Source organism: Poromitra crassiceps, assembly GCF_964638095.1.
Source record: "Poromitra crassiceps genome assembly, chromosome: 13".
Taxonomy (NCBI): Eukaryota; Metazoa; Chordata; class Actinopteri; order Beryciformes; family Melamphaidae; genus Poromitra; species Poromitra crassiceps.
In genome coordinates this window covers 23,557,839-23,579,633 of record NC_139644.1, presented here as the reverse complement: position 1 = coordinate 23,579,633, position 21,795 = coordinate 23,557,839, and the positions used below count along the sequence as shown (strand labels likewise).

At 43.5% G+C, this 21,795-nt stretch overlaps 1 protein-coding gene across 1 annotated transcript; it reads right to left on the bottom strand.

Annotated features, from left to right (window-relative positions):
- Positions 1–1,785: 1,785 nt before the first annotated feature.
- micall2a (mical-like 2a) lies at positions 1,786–19,251 on the bottom strand (the record flags this gene model as incomplete). The annotated part of the gene is made up of 17 exons (XM_083649985.1): positions 1,786–1,865; positions 1,949–1,995; positions 2,175–2,289; positions 7,291–7,364; positions 7,846–7,948; positions 10,745–10,868; positions 11,031–11,095; positions 11,260–11,385; positions 11,834–12,039; positions 12,980–13,040; positions 14,483–14,673; positions 15,608–16,093; positions 16,183–16,313; positions 16,521–16,687; positions 16,865–17,006; positions 18,508–18,556; positions 19,103–19,251. 17 exons carry the CDS (start codon positions 19,249–19,251, stop codon positions 1,786–1,788), a joined length of 2,316 nt encoding a protein of 771 aa, XP_083506111.1.
- Between the last annotated feature and the right edge of the window lie 2,544 nt (positions 19,252–21,795).

Genomic DNA, 21,795 nt, shown 5'->3' with positions numbered 1-21,795 from the left:
GCATCTCAAAATGAGGGCTATGTCATTTATAAGTAGCTGCAATATATCGACGCGAGTGAATTATCTTGATGCCGTCCTTAAAAACCCACATTAAATGCATATACTGATGCATGCAACTCCCTGAATGATCACTACACGGCTTCGGTGCTACGGAGTCCCAACACTGTTGGTCTCGTGCTCAAAGTAAAGTCTGATGATCTCGCCTGTTGTTGCATCAACAGCCATTGGTGAAGCTAATGTGGTTTATACAATGACAAAAAGTTCAGAGGCATGTTTAAATCGAAGGAAGTGTGTCAAATGAAACCGTTATTAAGAAAATAATTCAACCTCTCAAACACACTCATCTTCAAAGGATTTATTGGACAACGGAGTATAAGTTTAAAAACATTATAAATAGATACATTAAGTACACACCATTCATTATCACTTCTAAAATACAGTACATTCCTTACAACTTAGTGGAATACCACTTTCACAGATGAACGACTACGCACGTCAACAATGTTAAATTTGAACATTATAATAGCCCAGGTATGGAGCAATTCTTTAGCAGATATTAGTAAAGAGTAATGTTTAATTAAACCAGGTTGGAAGATAAAGAGCTCAATACAACCTATAGTTTATAAGCCTTCCCATGGCCATAAGCTACTGCTCTACCTAATCCTCTTTCACAAAACATTATTGCATCAGCACAGCTGAACATTTTGCAGCATTTATAAAATTAGCAAAGAAATTAACTGAGTGTACTGTGGCAAATTGGATTTTCAAGTTCTTCCCTTCTGATACTGCATACCCAGGCTGCCACCTACAGTACAGCAGGAGAGGAACTACAGTCTGTGACACAAGGGGGCTCAACATGTGTGGCTCTGGTATCCATTTGACACTAAAGCCATTGAAACTTACTTAATTTTTTTTTTCTCTTGTTAAGATCCTTCAAGTAATTTTGTTAAAATCCATTATTAAATAAATATTAAAATAATTTCATTTTGGATCAACAGTATCAAAGGATAACATTGGTGTTCTTATTTGCATGTGTAAGAGCTAGTGTTTCCCCTGTATATTTTATGACAGTGGTGGTCGAGGGCACTTTAAGATTTTGGCTCCACATCCTTTCCGTTTTTTGCTCATCAAACTATTAATTTGATGAGTTACTACGATGAGGACAATTCTTCTAAATATTCGCTCTGCAATCTTTAAACACTTCCATTGTGGCATTTTTTCTGGTGGCACGAGCCCGCTGCTGTCAAATGAATAAAAGGTAAAGACTTGCAGATTAATTTCATTTCTATAATTCATTTAAGCACCTTTTTTTTTTACGGTGAAAAAAACATGTGCATTTCTATAATTTAAGCACCTTTTTTCAAATTGTGAAAAACCATGTCGTGAAAGGAAAACATTTTTTAAACAGTGAAAAACCATGTTGTGAAGGGGTGAAAAGCAAAGAAAAAAAGAAATTGAATTAAACTAAACACAAGCACAGATGATTGAATCATAACTCCCCATATAACAAATTCTCACTTCACTTACATTACACCAAACTAAGAATTAAAGGTGAATCTTTAAACCATAACAAAACATGTATTCATTGTGAAACATTCTTAAACAATAACCAGAAACAAAGATTTTAAATTAAACACGGCTTGATCCTCGCCATAAAAATACCTTTCTTGCTCGCACAATATGTACTGCTGTCCTTCCAGATAAAAAGCATTAAAAATGGAAACAAATACTGTGAATAAGAAGATGATTCTCAGGTCCTGCAGCGAGGCACGGCAGCTCAGAGAATCATTCCACTAGTCGTTTACTTCTTCGCCTGAACAGTTTGGAGATGGAGGATTTCCTCTTGTGTTTGGCTCTCTTTACTCCTATTCATTCATAAAAAAAAGTCTTAGAATGGTTCATCTAATGGGAAAAACTCATCTCAAAAGAAAAACATTTGAACACTTACCAAGATTCCTCATCATTTCATTCAACTGCTGATCCTCCTCCACCTCCCTGAAAAATAAATAAATAGTCTCACAATTACTGTAAGCCTTTACTCTCGTTTTCATCTCAAACTGTTCAGGTGAATAGAGTTAATTGTGCAATCCAAAACTATAGGCTACACATGAATGACTGTTTTGCGTTAGCTAAGACTGGAGTAATGTAAAAATTAATTATGAAAAGACACTTACCTTAACCTGTCTTCATCCAACCCATCCACAATGGCATTTCTGCTATCCACAATCTCCACCAGTCTCTCCATCAGCCTCTTCTCTCGCCGTTGCTCCTCTCTGGACTTCAAATGATCTGTCACAACAAGTTGACACATTGACTTCAGTGTGGGACAACAAGTTGACACAGTGACTTCAGTGTGGGACAACAAGTTGACACAGTGACTTCAGTGTGGGACAACAAGTTGACACAGTGACTTCAGTGTGGGACAACAAGTTGACACAGTGACTTCAGTGTGGGACAACTTGACACAGTGACTTCAGTGTGGGACAACAAGTTGACACAGTGACTTCAGTGTGGGACAACAAGTTGACACAGTGACTTCAGTGTGGGACAACAAGTTGACACATTGACTTCAGGGTGGCACAACAAGTTGACACAGTGACTTCAGTGTGGCACAACAAGTTGACACATTGACTTCAGTGTGGGACAACAAGTTGACACAGTGACTTCAGTGTGGGACAACAAGTTGACACAGTGACTTCAGTGTGGGACAACAACTTGACACATTGACTTCAGTGTGGCACAACAAGTTGACACATTGACTTCAGTGTGGGACAACAAGTTGACACATTGACTTCAGTGTGGGACAACAAGTTGACACATTGACTTCAGTGTGGGACAACAAGTTGACAGTGACTTCAGTGTGGGACAACAAGTTGACACAGTGACTTCAGTGTGGGACAACAAGTTGACACAGTGACTTCAGTGTGGCACAACAAGTTGACACAGTGACTTCAGTGTGGCACAACAAGTTGACAGTGACTTCAGTGTGGCACAACAAGTTGACACAGTGACTTCAGTGTGGGACAACAAGTTGACACAGTGACTTCAGTGTGGCACAACAAGTTGACACAGTGACTTCAGTGTGGCACAACAAGTTGACAGTGACTTCAGTGTGGGACAACAAGTTGACACAGTGACTTCAGTGTGGGACAACAAGTTGACACAGTGACTTCAGTGTGGCACAACAAGTTGACACAGTGACTTCAGTGTGGCACAACAAGTTGACAGTGACTTCAGTGTGGCACAACAAGTTGACACAGTGACTTCAGTGTGGGACAACAAGTTGACACAGTGACTTCAGTGTGGGACAACAAGTTGACACAGTGACTTCAGTGTGGGACAACAAGTTGACACATTGACTTCAGTGTGAGACAACAAGTTGACACAGTGACTTCAGTGTGGGACAACAAGTTGACACATTGACTTCAGTGTGAGACAACAAGTTGACACATTGACTTCAGTGTGGGACAACAAGTTGACACAGTGACTTCAGTGTGGGACAACAACTTGACACATTGACTTCAGTGTGGCACAACAAGTTGACAGTGACTTCAGTGTGGGACAACAAGTTGACAGTGACTTCAGTGTGGCACAACAAGTTGACACAGTGACTCAGGGTGGCACAACAAGTTGACACAGTGACTTCAGTGTGGCACAACAAGTTGACAGTGACTTCAGTGTGGGACAACAAGTTGACAGTGACTTCAGTGTGGGACAACAAGTTGACAGTGACTTCAGTGTGGGACAACAAGTTGACACATTGACTTCAGTGTGGGACAACTAGTTGACACAGTGACTTCAGTGTGGGACAACAAGTTGACACATTGACTTCAGTGTGGCACAACAAGTTGACACATTGACTTCAGTGTGTGACAACAAGTTGACAGTGACTTCAGTGTGGGACAAGTTGACAGTGACTTCAGTGTGGGACAACAAGTTGACACATTGACTTCAGTGTGGGACAACAAGTTGACACAGTGACTTCAGTGTGGGACAACAAGTTGACAGTGACTTCAGTGTGGGACAACAAGTTGACAGTGACTTCAGTGTGGCACAACAAGTTGACACAGTGACTTCAGTGTGGCACAACAAGTTGACACATTGATTTCAGTGTGGCACAACAAGTTGACACAGTGACTTCAGTGTGGGACAACAAGTTGACACATTGACTTCAGTGTGGGACAACAAGTTGACACATTGACTTCAGTGTGGGACAAGTTGACATAGTGACTTCAGTGTGGGACAACAAGTTGACACAGTGACTTCAATGTGGCACAACAAGTTGACACATTGACTTCAGTGTGGGACAAGTTGACACAGTGACTTCAGTGTGGGACAACAAGTTGACACATTGACTTCAGTGTGGGACAACAAGTTGACACAGTGACTTCAGTGTGGGACAAGTTGACACAGTGACTTCAGTGTGGCACAACAAGTTGACAGATAGGGCTTTCACACCGGCAGGGCTCCGTGCCGGTTCCGGTTCCAGAACCCTAATCTGAACTGGCCGGCGCGTTCAGACCGAAAACATAATTGGTTCGGAACCTGAAAAGTTGGTTCTCAGCGGAACCAAAAAATAGTTGGTTTTCCTTGGGAACCGTGACATCATCAGTGGGCGTGTCTCATTCTAGGCTGTGAAAACGAGCAGGAAGGAGAAGAAGGCAGTGACAACATGGAGAAAAATAATTTGCAGTGGTCTCCTGAGGAAACCAAATGTTTAGTGGCGATTTGGGCATCTACCGAATCTCAAGAAAAGCTAGAAAGCAGTACAAGAAAGAGCAAGTCATATGCCGAACTTGCAGAAGAGAGGGCCAAGGCTGGGTTCACTCGAACGCCAGACCAAATAATTAATAAACTTAAAAAAATTAAAAATAAACTGAAGAAGGACTACCAAATAATGTCCTCCCACTTTGGTTCCGCTTAAACTGGTGTGAACACGGGCTGGTTCGCCAGAAAGCACCAAGGTTCTGAGACTCCAGAACGGAGCCGGAGCCAGAACCAGAACCGTGTCTGTCTGAAAGCGTAGACAGTGACTTCAATGTGGCACAACAAGTTGACACATTGACTTCAGTGTGGGACAACAAGTTGACACATTGACTTCAGTGTGGGACAAGTTGACACATTGACTTCAGTGTGGCACAACAAGTTGACACAGTGACTTCAGTGTGGCACAACAAGTTGACACATTGACTTCAGTGTGGCACAACAAGTTGACACAGTGACTTCAGTGTGGCACAACAAGTTGACACAGTGACTTCAGTGTGGCACAACAAGTTGACACATTGACTTCAGTGTGGCACAACAAGTTGACACAGTGACTTCAGTGTGGCACAACAAGTTGACAGTGACTTCAGTGTGGCACAACAAGTTGACACATTGACTTCAGTGTGGGACAACAAGTTGACAGTGACTTCAGTGTGGCACAACAAGTTGACAGTGACTTCAGTGTGGCACAACAAGTTGACACATTGACTTCAGTGTGGGACAACAAGTTGACAGTGACTTCAGTGTGGCACAACAAGTTGACACAGTGACTTCAGTGTGGCACAACAAGTTGACACATTGACTTCAGTGTGGCACAACAAGTTGACAGTGACTTCAGTGTGGCACAACAAGTTGACACAGTGACTTCAGTGTGGCACAACAAGTTGACACATTGACTTCAGTGTGGCACAACAAGTTGACAGTGACTTCAGTGTGGCACAACAAGTTGACACATTGACTTCAGTGTGGCACAACAAGTTGACAGTGACTTCAGTGTGGCACAACAAGTTGACAGTGACTTCAGTGTGGCACAACAAGTTGACACATTGACTTCAGTGTGGGACAACAAGTTGACAGTGACTTCAGTGTGGCACAACAAGTTGACACAGTGACTTCAGTGTGGCACAACAAGTTGACACATTGACTTCAGTGTGGCACAACAAGTTGACAGTGACTTCAGTGTGGCACAACAAGTTGACACAGTGACTTCAGTGTGGCACAACAAGTTGACACATTGACTTCAGTGTGGCACAACAAGTTGACACAGTGACTTCAGTGTGGCACAACAAGTTGACACATTGACTTCAGTGTGGCACAACAAGTTGACACATTGACTTCAGTGTGGCACAACAAGTTGACACAGTGACTTCAGTGTGGCACAACAAGTTGACACAGTGACTTCAGTGTGGCACAACAAGTTGACACATTGACTTCAGTGTGGGACAACAAGTTGACAGTGACTTCAGTGTGGCACAACAAGTTGACACATTGACTTCAGTGTGGGACAACAAGTTGACAGTGACTTCAGTGTGGCACAACAAGTTGACACTGACTTCAGTGTGGCACAACAAGTTGACACAGTGACTTCAGTGTGGCACAACAAGTTGACACAGTGACTTCAGTGTGGGACAAGTTGACACATTGACTTCAGTGTGGGACAAGTTGACACATTGACTTCAGTGTGGCACAACAAGTTGACACATTGACTTCAGTGTGGCACAACAAGTTGACACAGTGACTTCAGTGTGGCACAACAAGTTGACACAGTGACTTCAGTGTGGCACAACAAGTTGACACATTGACTTCAGTGTGGCACAACAAGTTGACACAGTGACTTCAGTGTGGCACAACAAGTTGACACAGTGACTTCAGTGTGGCACAACAAGTTGACACATTGACTTCAGTGTGGGACAACAAGTTGACAGTGACTTCAGTGTGGCACAACAAGTTGACACAGTGACTTCAGTGTGGCACAACAAGTTGACACAGTGACTTCAGTGTGGCACAAGTTGACACATTGACTTCAGTGTGGGACAACAAGTTGACAGTGACTTCAGTGTGGCACAACAAGTTGACACAGTGACTTCAGTGTGGCACAACAAGTTGACACAGTGACTTCAGTGTGGCACAACAAGTTGACACATTGACTTCAGTGTGGCACAACAAGTTGACACAGTGACTTCAGTGTGGCACAACAAGTTGACACATTGACTTCAGTGTGGGACAACAAGTTGACAGTGACTTCAGTGTGGCACAACAAGTTGACACAGTGACTTCAGTGTGGCACAACAAGTTGACACAGTGACTTCAGTGTGGCACAACAAGTTGACACATTGACTTCAGTGTGGGACAACAAGTTGACAGTGACTTCAGTGTGGGACAACAAGTTGACACAGTGACTTCAGTGTGGGACAACAAGTTGACAGTGACTTCAGTGTGGGACAACAAGTTGACACATTGACTTCAGTGTGGGTCAAGGAACTAAAGTGGGACAAGGAAGTAGGAAGAGAGCCCGTTATCCCTTACCTGGCGTCTCCAGCAGCCTGCGAAGTTCCCCCTCCACACCTGGCTGCTGCTGCTCCAGCTCCTGAGTCCTGGCTCTGCGTTCGTTAATAATTAATTAATCACGGCTACTTTATGCACGTATGCACAAAAAACAAACAAACCCGATGCTATTATGTGCATCACATCACGTGTATACCAACACTGGAAACAGTCTTGCACAAATCGATTTGCTTTGAGAGTTAATGAGTTTGAATTTGTCCGAGTGATGTCACGCCGAGGACAATTGCGTGCCGTTAAAATACAGTTTATTGGAATAATGATGTTAGAATATCCTCCATTCTCACAGAGGGATACTATTGGAAAACATTTCAAGGTAGGAAGTTGTTTATTGTCTCTTAATGTTAGGAATTAAAAATCTATCCAATCTAAAGACCATGGTAAAAACAATCTTTCTGGATGAATCGATTACACTGGAGGAAGGAACAAAGGAGTTCAGGTCTAACACAGATGAAGTACCCATTTAATCATCTCATTAGGATTCAGGTGATGGGGTATAATAGAGAGAGTAGAACTCACATGTATACAAGCTCTGATTCCTTCCTAACGTACATCTGCTTCTTTCGGATGAGGTTGAACCAGTCAACCATCAGCGGGTCCATCAATACGTCCCCCTCTCCCTCTGAAACACACACCACCAAGTTTTAAAAAGCAATTAGTGATACATTGTTAATGACATAAGTGACTGCACATAAGGTTTTATTATGGTCACGTTTGAACATGTGGGTGTTGATGTACAGTACACACACATATGGAAATTTAGCGATCAGTTTTATATTTTAAAGGACATTAGCCAATACCCCTCTGACACCTGCAGATCTTGTAGAAATGTTGGGAAAAAAGTGCCTTTATGAACTCAACTGTAGGACTTCACCTACAGCGTTTTCACCCTAGCTAGCCCCAAAACTACTAATATAAATTATTAACTTTGGCATAACTTTAACCAGATGGTAAAGGAGCGGTATAATCCTTTTTATTATATATCACAGAGCCAACATATTGTAGATGGGGACTGTAGGTTGTCATAAACTTTAGGTCAGCAGGACTGTTATAAATGTAAGAAGGTGGTCTTGTGGGTAACCTGCAGGGTGACGTAGTGGAAGGAAGTGAGTGTTTTAGCTGCAGCCAGAGTAAGTTGCAGGATGTGAAGTGAGTAAAGTAACCATACTGTAGTTAGAAGGAAAAGAGCTTAGAACGTCACAGAGAATGCCCACGCTGATGTATCAAAATAAAGTGCCAGTTCTCCACTGCAGAGTTGGTCCGAACTCTTATGAGCCAGGCTACGCTAAAAGAGACTAGCACAACACCAGAGCCTTCCCAACTACGGTTCGGAGCTGCGAAAGCGGGAAAGGTAACGGACTACTTTTACAAAAAAAAAACATTAAATTGGAGTAAATTATGTTAAATCAGACAGACGTCTCTAGTAAATTAGTCATGGAAAATGAGAACCATGGGAGTTTTCCATTTCTATCAAGCAGCAAAAAAGTTGCATGACGTGTCTGAGTTAGATATCGCACATCCTGCCATTGTGCATGCGCTCATGGCAATGACGATGCTAAAACAATATACGAGGGATCAGCCGAGCAGCATTTCAGTAAACAAACCGTGTTTCCGGGTGGAAACGGCAATGAGACCCTATGGAGCTGCCTTGAATGGCCCATTCTAGCCCTGGCTGTGCGGTGTACATTTTAAAAACCGGGACAGTTCACACAACTTTAACACGACATGCATATATTATATATCAAACTCTTGAGCTACTTCTGCCCTCACTCAGAATGTCAAAATATAAGCAATGTCATGTATAGTTTTGTTTGGCACAACTCATACTAGTTAACTGCCGCAGTTCCAGGTGTTTTGCGGTGATTTGTTGTTGTTGAGACATCATGCTGATTCCTCGTATATCTTTCAGCCCTAATCTAGGGGAGAACAATTTAAGATTAAACCTTTTGACGAGTTAATTGGCCTGCAAATGTCTAAATATGCTGTTATTAACCTGGACAGAGGCTGTAGAGCAGCTCAGAGGGGCTTCAGAACCAAGTGCAGTTTATCATCACGACTTTGGACTTTGACAACTTGGAGAATATCCAGCGGGGGTTAACTTTGCCCTTAATACTTCTTGCACTCTGAAGGGGAATGATCATGTCCGAAATTTGCTGTCATTTTTTACCCAATATTGAACACCCGAAGCACAGTGAAGCGTCTGTACTATTCACACCCAAGATCTAAAATATCAAGAGGGCTGTGGTGTAAATATTTTCCTAACTGTGTTGATGGTTGTGATTTTTTTGCCCACTACTACGAGGTTGTGATTTCTTTGCCCACTACGACGACACACTACAACACAGTGCTCATCAGACCCAGGACTCGCATGTGTAGCCATGCCAACGGCTTCATTTTCTGCTTGACCAAGTCAGCTCAGAACACCTGAGTAGGTGGATCAATTGATTTTTAGAGTGAATACTTGCCGATACCAATTAGCGGCCAATTGATAAAAACGTCAATAAACACCAACACTCCCCAAAACACATTTACAGTGACGAGTGGGCTGGACAGGGACTCACTACGGGACTGTCCTTTCACCAGAAGAGACATGTTTTCATTGTGAATTGAACCCGAGTGCCAAGGTTTAGTTTTACTCCTGCAAATTCCAGCTCAGAAGCATTAGATCTCCTAGGTGGTGGGGAATTGATGTCAAATTCTTGGCCAAAATGACGCGCGCTCCGCTCAGGCTTCCAGGGGGGGCGCGTAGAAAAGGAGTAAGCAATCGAGCGGAATATATATTACTACGCCCAAGCCATGTTGACCTTGAGCAAAGCAATCAGAACCCCGACTCCAACTTCCTCAAAGGAGGAAGCAGCATCCCTCTGGGTTGTCTACGCCTCTCACCTCATTTGGTGATAGAAACAGTAATAGAAATATCTGGTCAACCCCCCCCCCCCCCCCCCAACCTCAGGCTGTACTTGACTGGGTGTGTGTGTGTGGTATGTGTGCGCACATGCACGTGAAAAATAAAGGTGCAAAATGAAAGCAAAGGGCAACCTCCGGTTCTGAAAAGTGAAGCCAATGTGGAACCTTAAACCTGCATTCTTTCAAATGGCCTGCAGGGGGCAACTCCACTGGCTCCAAAAAGAAGTCTGATTGTATGGAAGTCAATGGGAAGATTACCCTACTTCTCACTTGATTTACTATGAGCTCAGTAGGCACTTTCCTAATGAGGTTAATCTCTAGTTTCAAGTCTTCTTCAATACAGCATGGTGTTCATTTTGTAAATGATGGTCCCATTTCGAGTAAAATAGACAAAAGATAGATAATGAAGACTGTTATTGACAGGTTGCCTTGATCGTGCAGCTCGCCGATCGTGGACCAATAGCAGTCTTTGTGGGAAACCCCTGGTCTCGTTAGCTGCTTGCACCGTTACCTTCCTCACAGCTGCGGAGTTTCTTCTCCAGCTCCACGCCTTCTTTTTCCAAGTCGCTCAAGTTTGTCTCAATATCGCTCAGCTGCTTCACAATCTGATCCGCTGGGATGTGATGAGACTTTATCTGATTTAAAGCAAAAAGCCCCGAAGAGTCACAACACATGATAGAGAAGCTTTACTCCACTGACTTCAGCCAGTGAAAAATCTAAAGAAGGTTTAATGTAATGAAAGCATATTTGCATCACTGTTAATTAATCTCTTAAGAGACTTAATGGAGGGAACTTACAGAGGGTGACCTCATTTCAGTCCTGGAGGCGTTGGTGGGTGACAAATACTTTCCCTTTTTAGCACCTAAGAGGTAGATAAAATAGGATTAGATAGGCCTTTTATGGCACATTCTCAGCACAGAATTGTCACATACGAGTTCGCCTGATTTATTTCCAGTTAATGCGTTGCTCATAGGAAGAAACTAAAATATCAACAGGAAGCCTGAGGCCACGTATCCTTTGAGACACAACCTGAGGGACCGCCAGTCAACGGACTCCCATGATTGGCTGGAGCAGTCGTTGACGGGCCAATCGGCTCCACAGCTGGCCATCTGGGTGGGGATTTCATAGGAGAGTAACCCCCAGGCTTCAAACCTAAAATGATGAAAAGAAAGTTAACACACTGAATGTCTGCAATCTGAAACCGTGTGTGTGTGTGTGTGTGTGTGGGGGGGGGGGGGTCATGCCGGTTTGCCACTTTCCTTTGATAGAGCAGCATGATGTCACTTCATGTAGTATTTTAGCATAGAGACTAGGCTGGACAAAGGTCAACACTTGATATTTGCGATATTCTTAATTAGTTTGTCCTGCGATTTTAAAGTCGAGCTGAAATAAAAAATTACTTTTCAACGATTTTAGATCACACCCCCCTGGTCATAGAGTGCACCTATTTAAACAATGTATGCCCAGAAGAAAAATCACAGAAACCCAATTTATTTGGTTTTTCAGATCAAAAGTCAACCATGTTGTCTTCATTCATAATGAAATCTACAACAAATTGACTTTACATGGTAATGAGACATCCAATATAGAAGGAACTGACCCAGGTTTCTCGAGGCAGGATGAGGTTTCTGGGGGGAGACTTGAACGGTGAACGGTGCAGGAGCAAACGGACGAGAGCCAACTGGAGAAGCTCCAGGTGCTGGAGCCGAGGGAGACCTTGTTGTACTGAAGGAGACATCAGGCGTGGAGATGAACTCAGGTTTAGGCTGCTCAGTAGTGGCTGGTCCATCTCCAGCTTCAGGGTTTCTGGAAGAACAACATAATCAAAACATTAAAGACATGATCAAAGAATGACATAACATTGTTTTCAAAGAAGACCATTTGAAAACAGTCTGTACATATGTTTAGTGTACATCTGACACAGACTACAGACACAGATACAGATACATTACCAGTCAAAAGTTTGGACACCTGAATGTGTTTTTCATTCTCTTAACCCATTGATACCTGATGCAGCATTTGTGTGTTGCTGCATCAAGTATCAATGGGTTAAAGCCATTTTGATCTAAAGGCTTCTGCTGTTTCTTAGACAATTATAAATAGTGAAGTTGAGGACGAATTTTCCGATATTTGTTTCCAAAGCGTTTGCCTTTCCATCAAGGCAAAGTTTTTGTTTGTTTGTTTGTTTGAGTATTGCACTTTTTTGGTCACTGCATGAGTCCATTTGATTTCTTTAATAGTTTTGTCTTTACTATTATTCTAAAAATGCAGAGAATAGTAAAAATAAAGAAAAATGTGGCATGCAAACTTTTGACTGGTAGTGTAAATAGAATGAAAATGTACTCACCTTAAATTTTGCAATGATAGAATAGTGGTGAAAACAATGGAGGAATCATCAGAAGGGATTCGGAATTACGAAAGAATCTAGAGTAGGGCTAGTTCAGGCGTGGCACTCCTTTGGGCTTGTTAAGATGGGGGACAGAGTAGGGTTAGTTCAGGCGTGGCACTCCTTGGGGCTTCTTAAGATGGGGGACAGACACAGCGGCTGCACTCTGAGACAGCCAGCAATAACAGAGATGGACGAAGCGGGATGAATCAGCATTCTGGAGAGTGAATAAGCTGAATGGTCAGGTTCTTAGAAAGGCACGTTTCAAGCCATTTTCACCACCTGTGTGACTTTGCCCGCTTCCAGTTTAGTGAGACAGAAAGTGATGGTGATTATAAAAGATGGCTGAGCGGACTTTACCTCAGGCCCGGTGCCGTTTGGACAGGTTTGAGCTTCGATCTCCAGTCGTGATGGACTGGATCTGCAGCACAGGACAAACACATTTAGACAGGTGCTCCAAATAGCATTTCAGCTCCTTTACATGCATTCACCAATTTAAAACCAATGGGAAGTGAGTGCATTCATTTTGATGTCATGTCCTCTTTATGGATGAGCTGTGCCCTCGAAGCAAATCTAGGCAGATCATAAATCTGACAAAATAGACTCTCTTGACTCTTCTCTTTGCCAATTCCACACACGCACATGAACAGCTGATAATGCGTCCAACTATTGGTTCTGCTGAGCCCGTTGTTCGTTATTTAACGTCACTCATAATGCTTCACTGTGTAACTCAATTTGAGCTCCACAGCTGCATCAAAGACCCAGAATGATGGCCGAATCCACGTACTGACTAGACACAACCCCACAAATGCACAACTCTCAGTCCCATCTGTATTGACAAGAAGTTATAGATATGACGGGTCACGTCTGTATTATAGTAAAACATTCTTTAACAGAACGCTTGCATTCTTTCAGAGCCGCTAATGAAGCTGTTTAACACTTAGATTTTAAACCAACTGTCTAACGGAATTAGTTTCTGTCTGCAGAGCTGCAGCCTGACAGGACATCACACCCAGTGCATGCACATCAAAACCCAAGAATCTGACAGAAGTGAAACTACGAAGGTTTGAAGGGGAAATTAAAATGTCAGTTGCAAGCACAACATCCAACCACTGGCTAACTAACAGCATGCTAGCTGCTTTGACAGTACAAGTAGGAATAGGGCCAACATGACAAAAGGGCTCCGTTTTCTATGAATGCTTGTTAAAGGGATACTCCACTTTTTGGGGAGTTTAGCTCATTTGCCACATCCCCCCCACATGACCAACATACACCATGCCTTACCGGCACTGTCCGCACAGTTTACAGTGAGCGAAGTCGTGAAGTTAGTTAGTGTCACCATAGAATGGATGGTAATAATGGTACAGCTGTTAAAAATCTGCCAAAACACACATCTCACGGCACTAAAATACATGTTGTTCTTTGAAATATTAATCCCAAATGCACATAATCTGTCTTTTTGGAAGGAAAAGAGGTAGCCGGTACTACTTTCCAAACATGGCCGCTGACCTATTTTCCTTCCAAAAAGACCAATTATGTGCATTTTGGATTAATATTTCATCGTGTGGCAAGTACCCGAAGCACAACATGTATTTTGGCACCGTGATATGTGTGTTTTGGCAGATTTTTAACAGCTGTACCATTACCATCCATTCTATGGTGATACTAACCAACTTCACAACTGTAGCTCACTGTAAACTGCGCAGACAGTGCCGGTAAGGCATGGTGTATCTTGGTTATGTGGGGGGGATGTGGCAAATGAGCTAAACTCCCGAAAAAGTGGAGTATCCCTTTAAGGAGAGGGAACATAAAAATATATAGCAAATGGATTAGAAAAACTCAAATCAATTCCATCACACTTACCTTTGGCATTTGTGTACACAGTTGTCGGCCTTGTGCCGTCTTTGTTGTTGATGGCCTTCAGACATGGCGGTTGCATATTGTTGGTCTGGCCAGTGGAGGGCCATCCTGCCTGCTTTCCTGCTGGGCCTTGGCTGTATTTATCCTGTCTCAAACAACTGTGGCTGCCAGCTACATTTGGCTCATCTCCAAACCTGGGGAGAGAGAAAACCCTCACATCAGCCTTTATAATGTCATCAACAAAAGTCATTGCAAACCTGGCAGAAAGTTATTAAGACTACAGTTGAAGTCAGGAGTTTACAAACACTTTACTTAAAACCCTACCCGTCTGTACTTTACTTCGTGGAGGGTAAGTAAGTTAAGTTAAGGTAAATTAAGTTGGTCAAAATGGATGTGAGGCGGTACATCCACTCATTTCTCCAATCACCTGCCTCAGTTTTGTTTACATGTGTTGTGATTGATCGAATATCAAACTTCCTTCTATTCTGAGTGTTGCTTTTTTTCATTGGAAGATGACAACTTCCTCTGGCCAAATTTTAACGGTCTGAAGTACAGACCGTCTCTGGAGCATTCGAAGACTGTGGAAGAGAGACTGGCTTGAGAGACTACATACACTTAGGTTGAAGTCATTAATAAACTCTCAGTTTGGAGATTTGTGCATGACATGTAATTTTTCCAACAATTGTTTACAGATTATTTCACTTATAATTCACTAATTTATTTCACTTAAAATTCTGTAATTTGTTTAATTTATAATTCACTAATTGACATAATTTGATGTCAATTAGCCCATCAGAAGCTTCTAAAGCCATGACATCATTTTCTGGAACTTTCAAAGCTGTTTAAAGGCACAGTCAACTTAGTGTATCGTACATTCTGATTCTGACCCACTGGAATTGTAATATAGTGAATTATAAGTCAAATAATCTGCCTGTAAACAATTATTGGAAACATTACTTGGTGTCATACACATAGTAGATGTCCTAACAGACTTGCCAAACTAGTTTTAACATGAAATCTGTATAGTGGTTAAACATTTAGTTGTAATTACTTCAACCGAAGTGTATGTAAACTTCTGAATTCAAATGTAGATATATGATCTATTCAAGACCACAAATAGTAGACAACCTTCTCTCCGCTGATCGGATGGTGAATGGGCGGCTGTTGTTATTGTTGCAGTTTTCCTCTGCTAGCCTCTTGCCAGTCGTCGCCCTGGCGCTGTTCTTCTGGTCAGGACGCAGACTCGCAGACACATCCCAGGGCTCAGAGGGCTTCCTGTAGCCGTCCGGGGCTGGAGCGAGTGGAGCAGCGGCCTGGAAGAACCTCTGCCGGGCCGCCTGCGTCTTCTGGGCCGAGCTGGTCCAGGCCTTGGAGGGTGGGGTGGGGCTGACCGGCTTCAGGACGACGTTCAGCGGGGTCGACAGCACAGAAGAGGGGAGTAGAGGCGCAGGCTGGGTTTGGCTGGCACCATTTGGCCGCACGAGCAAACTGCCAGGTCCGTTTTTGATCACAGCTTCAGAGGAGGGTTTGCAGCCTTTTTGGTGGATAAAAGTGTCTGGCTCCTTCCCGGCCTTATAGGCTCCAGCGTGCAGCGTACCGGAGCATTCACTGCATCTGGTAGTCAAGTTTTAACATGCAATTACTTATTCATATAAATTATAACCTTTAAAGGAGGACTCATCAAGAGAATATTAAGCTCTTACTTGAAGCAGCTTCTGTGATAGAGCCTCCCATCCACAAAATGCCTCTGAACCAGATGAACATGGTTGTTGCATGCAACACATTTACTGTTGAGGGTCCCATTTTTATTGGAGTTTTCGGCCAGAACCGCCTTCTGCGAAGGGAAGAAAACTCATCAGGTGACCGTCTATATGAAGGCATGTTCTTAACCTACTAAAAATTATATTAAAAAAACAATTCAACCAAAAATAAGATGTTACAGTGCAAGACAACTGGGATGTATTGTAAACACAGCCACAGCTATACCTTCAGATGCTGTGATTATGTGTGATAAATATGTGCCCTGACATTGAATACTAACCTGAACTGCAGCTCTGGTCAGTTTGGGTGACGTCTGAGCTCTGAGAGCGGGAGGCAAACGATTCTCAGTGGCTGTTTTAGACACAAAGGTTTTGGCCACCACTGGGAGATTCTTCTTCTCTGACGGCTCCTCCTTGGAGCCCTCTGCTGGCCGTTTTACACCTCCCACTGAGGGGGGGGAAAGCAATATAACTATCAACACATCACACAGTAGCCAAGAGAGAAACAATATAACTTCCTCAAAGCAGAAACACTTCAGGAAGCCACTGAGTAAAATATGGATGAGTCAGACTCAGACCAATCTACAAAGTAGCTAAAGACATTTGAGCCAGCCTGCATTCTCACTGGGAGAGCGTCCGTTGAAGTAATTGTAGTACTGGGAGACGTAGGTGAGAATGCTCAGTCTGTCTGGGATCCTCAAAGCGACCATGTCTTCTGCATCTAGTAGGGCTGGTATCCCCAACTTCTCCTCTGCCACGCGAAATGCCTGGGCAGAAGCGGAAAACAAGACATTTAATAGCAGTGTATAAGTAAGCCCATTTCAAAGGCATTTCATAGTAACATTTGCTCCTACAATTACAGTACAGTATATGTAAAAACATCAGACAATACGATTTCCCATAAATAGAAAAGTAGCACAGCAGTAAGTCTGGATGGCTGTATAATGAATGGCGCGTTTCCTGTGCTCTCACACTCCGGGCTAAGACCAGGAGCAGGATATCAGGGCATTGTTTAGGATCAGCCTGGACATGCTCATTAGAACTGGCCAGCAAAGCCTTGCTGAATACCAAGTCTGCCAATGTGACAGAAGAGGACAAGAAAATAAAGATGCGCCTGGATTTGTGAGGTGGGGACCCTGTCTGAAAACTAAAGAGGGGTTTTGCTGCAAACATACAAAGATATAAATTCTCATTTGACAACTGAAAGAACCACCTGTAAGAAATATGACACCATTCATGAAATATAGATGGGTGGGCAGGTTTCCCCCGGAAAACTTTTTAGGCCCGGTGGCAAGTATCTTTGCCACGCCGGCGGCGCCGGCCAAGGCGCCTGGCGCAGGCCAGTGACAGACTGGTGGCAGCATTAAGGTACGGCCCTATAGTTTCTGTGATAAAATAATCAGGTGTTATCATGGAATTGAGAATTCAAAAGAGCTATGACAGCTTCCATAGGCAAGATTACGCAGAAATAGAATAAAAACAATCTAAAAAAAAAAAATCCCTGATGCTTAGGGTGGTAGGTGGGCTCTACTTAGGCCCGGTGGGCTACCGGGCTTGCATTACACAGAGGGAACCATGGGGTGGGACTTGGGGGGTTGTCAATAGGGAACATAACAGTTGATTAAAAGTTAAACCCAATCAAACACACTATGCCCCTATGTGTTCTCTTCCAGTGTAAAATTCCTCCTGTCCTGTATACCATGACACCGTCTGAAAGTGAGCTTTATGGTGAGGATCGAGTGGCCGATGACAGTAAGCCTCATTCAAAATGAATAGGCTGGAGAGCGTCTCCTGAGCTCAGGTTTGTGTCAGGATCATCCAGACAAGTGAAATACAGGCCTTTAGAGCACTGTGCTGCAGCGCACTGTGGGGCCGGTAATCTCACAGGAAGCCAGGGAAACGGAGGACGACTACATAATGGGAAGGTCCCAGCTGTGCTGTTTGGGTCACTTCAGGGTTAACAAAATAAATTAGGTCAAATGGACACGGGGGCGGTGTGAAATTCGGAATAATTTCAATTTGAAGAGTAAAAAATTCATTGTGTGAGATGAGTTTCTACCAATTGGCTTCAGGCATAGATAGTCTAAAAGCAAAAAAACTGACTTCTTAACAGCAAGTTATCCTGTCCTGAATTTACCCTTGCGTAGTGGTTAGGCCTACTGGACAGGATGTGTTATGCTACTACATCATTATTTGCAGGTGGAGGCTGTTTGGTGGTCCACTCAAAAAGAAATTACAGCAAGGGTTCAACAACTTCAGCCATCTTACCAAACTGTTGTTCTCAAACACATCCTCTTTACGGAGTGAGTCATAGTTTCTGGAAGACAAAGAAGCACAACAGACATTCAAAAATGTGAAAATGTAATCCTCAAACTGTAGATCAGAACTGTTTGGTCAGTCCAACTATCTGGAAAAAGGTTCAGCATTAACAAAAACCAGCTAGCCTGCATTTCCTTAGGGCCTTTTTGCATAAGAGATGGCAATTGTTTTTTTTTATAGCCTATATATAGATGCCCCATACAGAAATTGATTTAATGATAGATGCACACACATAATACAGCACAACTTTAAAATGCCATGCTGCTTTTATAGGCTACGTCAAAAACAGAAAAACAAAAGGTAGGCTACTATATTTAGCCAGGAGATTAGGAAACAACAAAATAGCCTATGATAAATTCACTATACAGCACAGAGTAGATTAGCCTATTATAGTCATATTAAGGTTATAGTCATTTAAAGCCGTGAGATGCAGCAGGCTAGGACAGTCTGCTGCAGCTCACACTGTTTGCGATTCCAATCACGTAGCCCCAGCAACAACACATAGCGACACTGTAACCACCAGTCCTCTATGGTGAACGCTTACATGAGGTCGGGTCTGTAGTTGTGTATGAGCGCGCAGAAAGCCAGTCCGCTCCTGAATGAAGTGGTCATGTTGGTGACGGAGACGTCTCGGTAGCCCTCGCACTGCAGCTTGCACCACTGCTCCAAAGCCTTGATGGCAGTGGCAGCCATGCTCCTTCACACACAGCGGCCGCCAGCAGACCTACTGTGTGGACGATCAGAGGAAAGAGTGGTCAGCTACAAACCAACGCAACAGAGCGTCCGTCTCGCCTGTCTTTGACCGTGAACTGCGGCTCGCCTCGCATGCAGCTGCGTCCTGTTTCCTCCAAAAATGACCACATACATACAGTGGGCTCAGGGCTGCAGAACGCGCGGGCGCGCTGCTGGTGTCGTGTGCGTGTCTCGGCTCATTAGACTAATTGACACAGTGAAGTGCCGATTCGTCATTCACAACTACAGTTGATTGATTAAGAGTTGCCGTGCAGCGAGGCGACTGATGTGTGTGAGGTGTTCAAAGTTGAGTGTGTTAATCCCATAAGTGAAGCCTGCACTGTTACATCAGCCCATTCCATTGTTTCAGTGGGGATGCGGTGTTGAGTTTACTGTTACAACAGTTTGTGGGAAACAGGTAGCAGGTGTGTAATCCACCTCAACTCAGTTTAGATAATTATGAACCGAACCGTTATGATGTGAAATTCAGAGTATGCGTGATACTGTAGCAGCCTAACATCACTATCATCAGACTGCTGGTGTGGTATAGTCCTGAGGGGGAAAAAAGCTTTTCTGAAAATAATTGATTTCTGTGGTTTGTGGTTGTTTGCCTTGATCGACTGGAGGTCATAGTATAATAATTTAATTGTCCACCTTTTTATTCACCATCATTGGAAAGAGGTCTAGGCAAGCTTACAGCATGTAGGATAGCCTATATCTCAATCATCTCTAAATAGGCTATGTTTACTCTATTGTACATATCATGCATCCCTAGTTTTAAAGCCTCTTTGTTGATGTTGGGATTCCAGACTAGGGTTTATTTGATAGAATAAAGGCTATAGGCCGCTAATGAGCTGCTGTATTGTATTCTGACAAAGGAAGCTGCTGTCCTTTTTCTCTCTCATTTGCATTGCATGTTGGACAAAAGCTCCAAGCACCACCCTCCATCGGCTATGGAACATTAAACACCAAAGTTGTCATCCCACTAAGCCACTGTATCAAGATCACTAGGTCCCTGTGCTCCAGTAAGGATATCCAGAATATCCGTTTTCACCTCACTATTCTTTGTGTGGGGCCTAATTGAGGCTTAATTGAGGCTATCTATTGTGAAATAAAGTCTTTGACCTAATTAGCCCTAATTACATTGTCCTGCAAAGTTTTTAGACGAGACTTTCATAGAAACCTGATCATGAAGAATTACACACCTTTGCTAAGTTAGTTAAGTAATCCGTCTGAAAACTTTCAGTCCCTTCCACTTTAACAGGAAACACTACTGACCCATTTCGAAAAGCAGTTTCAAATTTGACCCACAAACCCAATCGGCGAGCATTCAAAGCCCTGACATGGGGAATGTAATTAGGGCGAGACTGGAATTGAACTTGATCGTCTCTCTGAAATGTGAGTGTGACCCCGCGCTGACCTCATTCACTGAAACGGGGCACAAATAAGACATCCATTGTTTATTTGTCACCGCCAGTGGGCCTGAGAGAAACGACACAAAGCATCATTCTGAAAGTTTCACATAAGCCGTTTTCCCACATGCGCTTTGTACCGCTAAATGACCGGAACGTGGTCTAATGCCTGCATGTGGGAAAGTTGTTTTCCGGTATAAGCGCGACCCCATCGTCGCGGACATTTCACCAGTTTCGAGCCAGTCAGAAGAGCGGTATGCTCTTAACTCATTCACCGCCAATGACGTCTTTGACGTGTTATCAGAAATAGCCCTCCCCGCCAATGACGTGTTTGACGTGTTTTTGTTTTTATTACTGCAGGGCGTAGTTTAAACACTTCCCCAGCCTGTCACATGGTATCAGGTCCCTAGCATCTAAGACAACACGTGAACAAACACATACCGCAGCTGTTGTTTTGAAATTGAGCAGGAGGAAAAGCAGAAAACTGGTAACGCTTCCTTGTGCAGACAGGAGAAACGCCATTGAAACGCGCCTCGGCGCGCTGCACGAGCTGGAGTCGCCTTCCTCTGTGCCAGCCGGGAGAAAGTAATCAAGAGATGTGTTTGATCATCGGAGGAATGAGGAAATGATCGATCAGTTTGCGAGGGCGGTGAGGACGTGTTGAATAGCCGAGGGGAAAACGGGAACGATCAGATAGCAGGGACGATATGACAGGGAGACATGGACGAGGACGGGTGCAAAATAAACACACAACAGCAAGGCACAAGGCAGAAGCGGGAGTCAGAGCAGCCCGCTGTCCTTTCTCAAGAGCTATTCAGTTGGTTCATGTAATCGCTGGGCTGCGTGCCCTCCAGTGTTGCTCCTGGCCAATCCCAGCGCCACAGGGCGTGGTTATTGCTTATCCTATGTGGGGTTAGAAATCTAAAAGGGGGATCGTGTGTGTGTGTGTGTGTGTGTGTGTGTGTGTGTGTGTGTGTGTGTGTGTGTGTGTGTGTCTGTCTGTCTGTCTGTCTGTCGGTGTGTCTGTCTGTCGGTGTGTCTGTCTGTCTGTCTGTCTGTCTGTCTGTCTGTACACTCACTCACACCGAGTAAA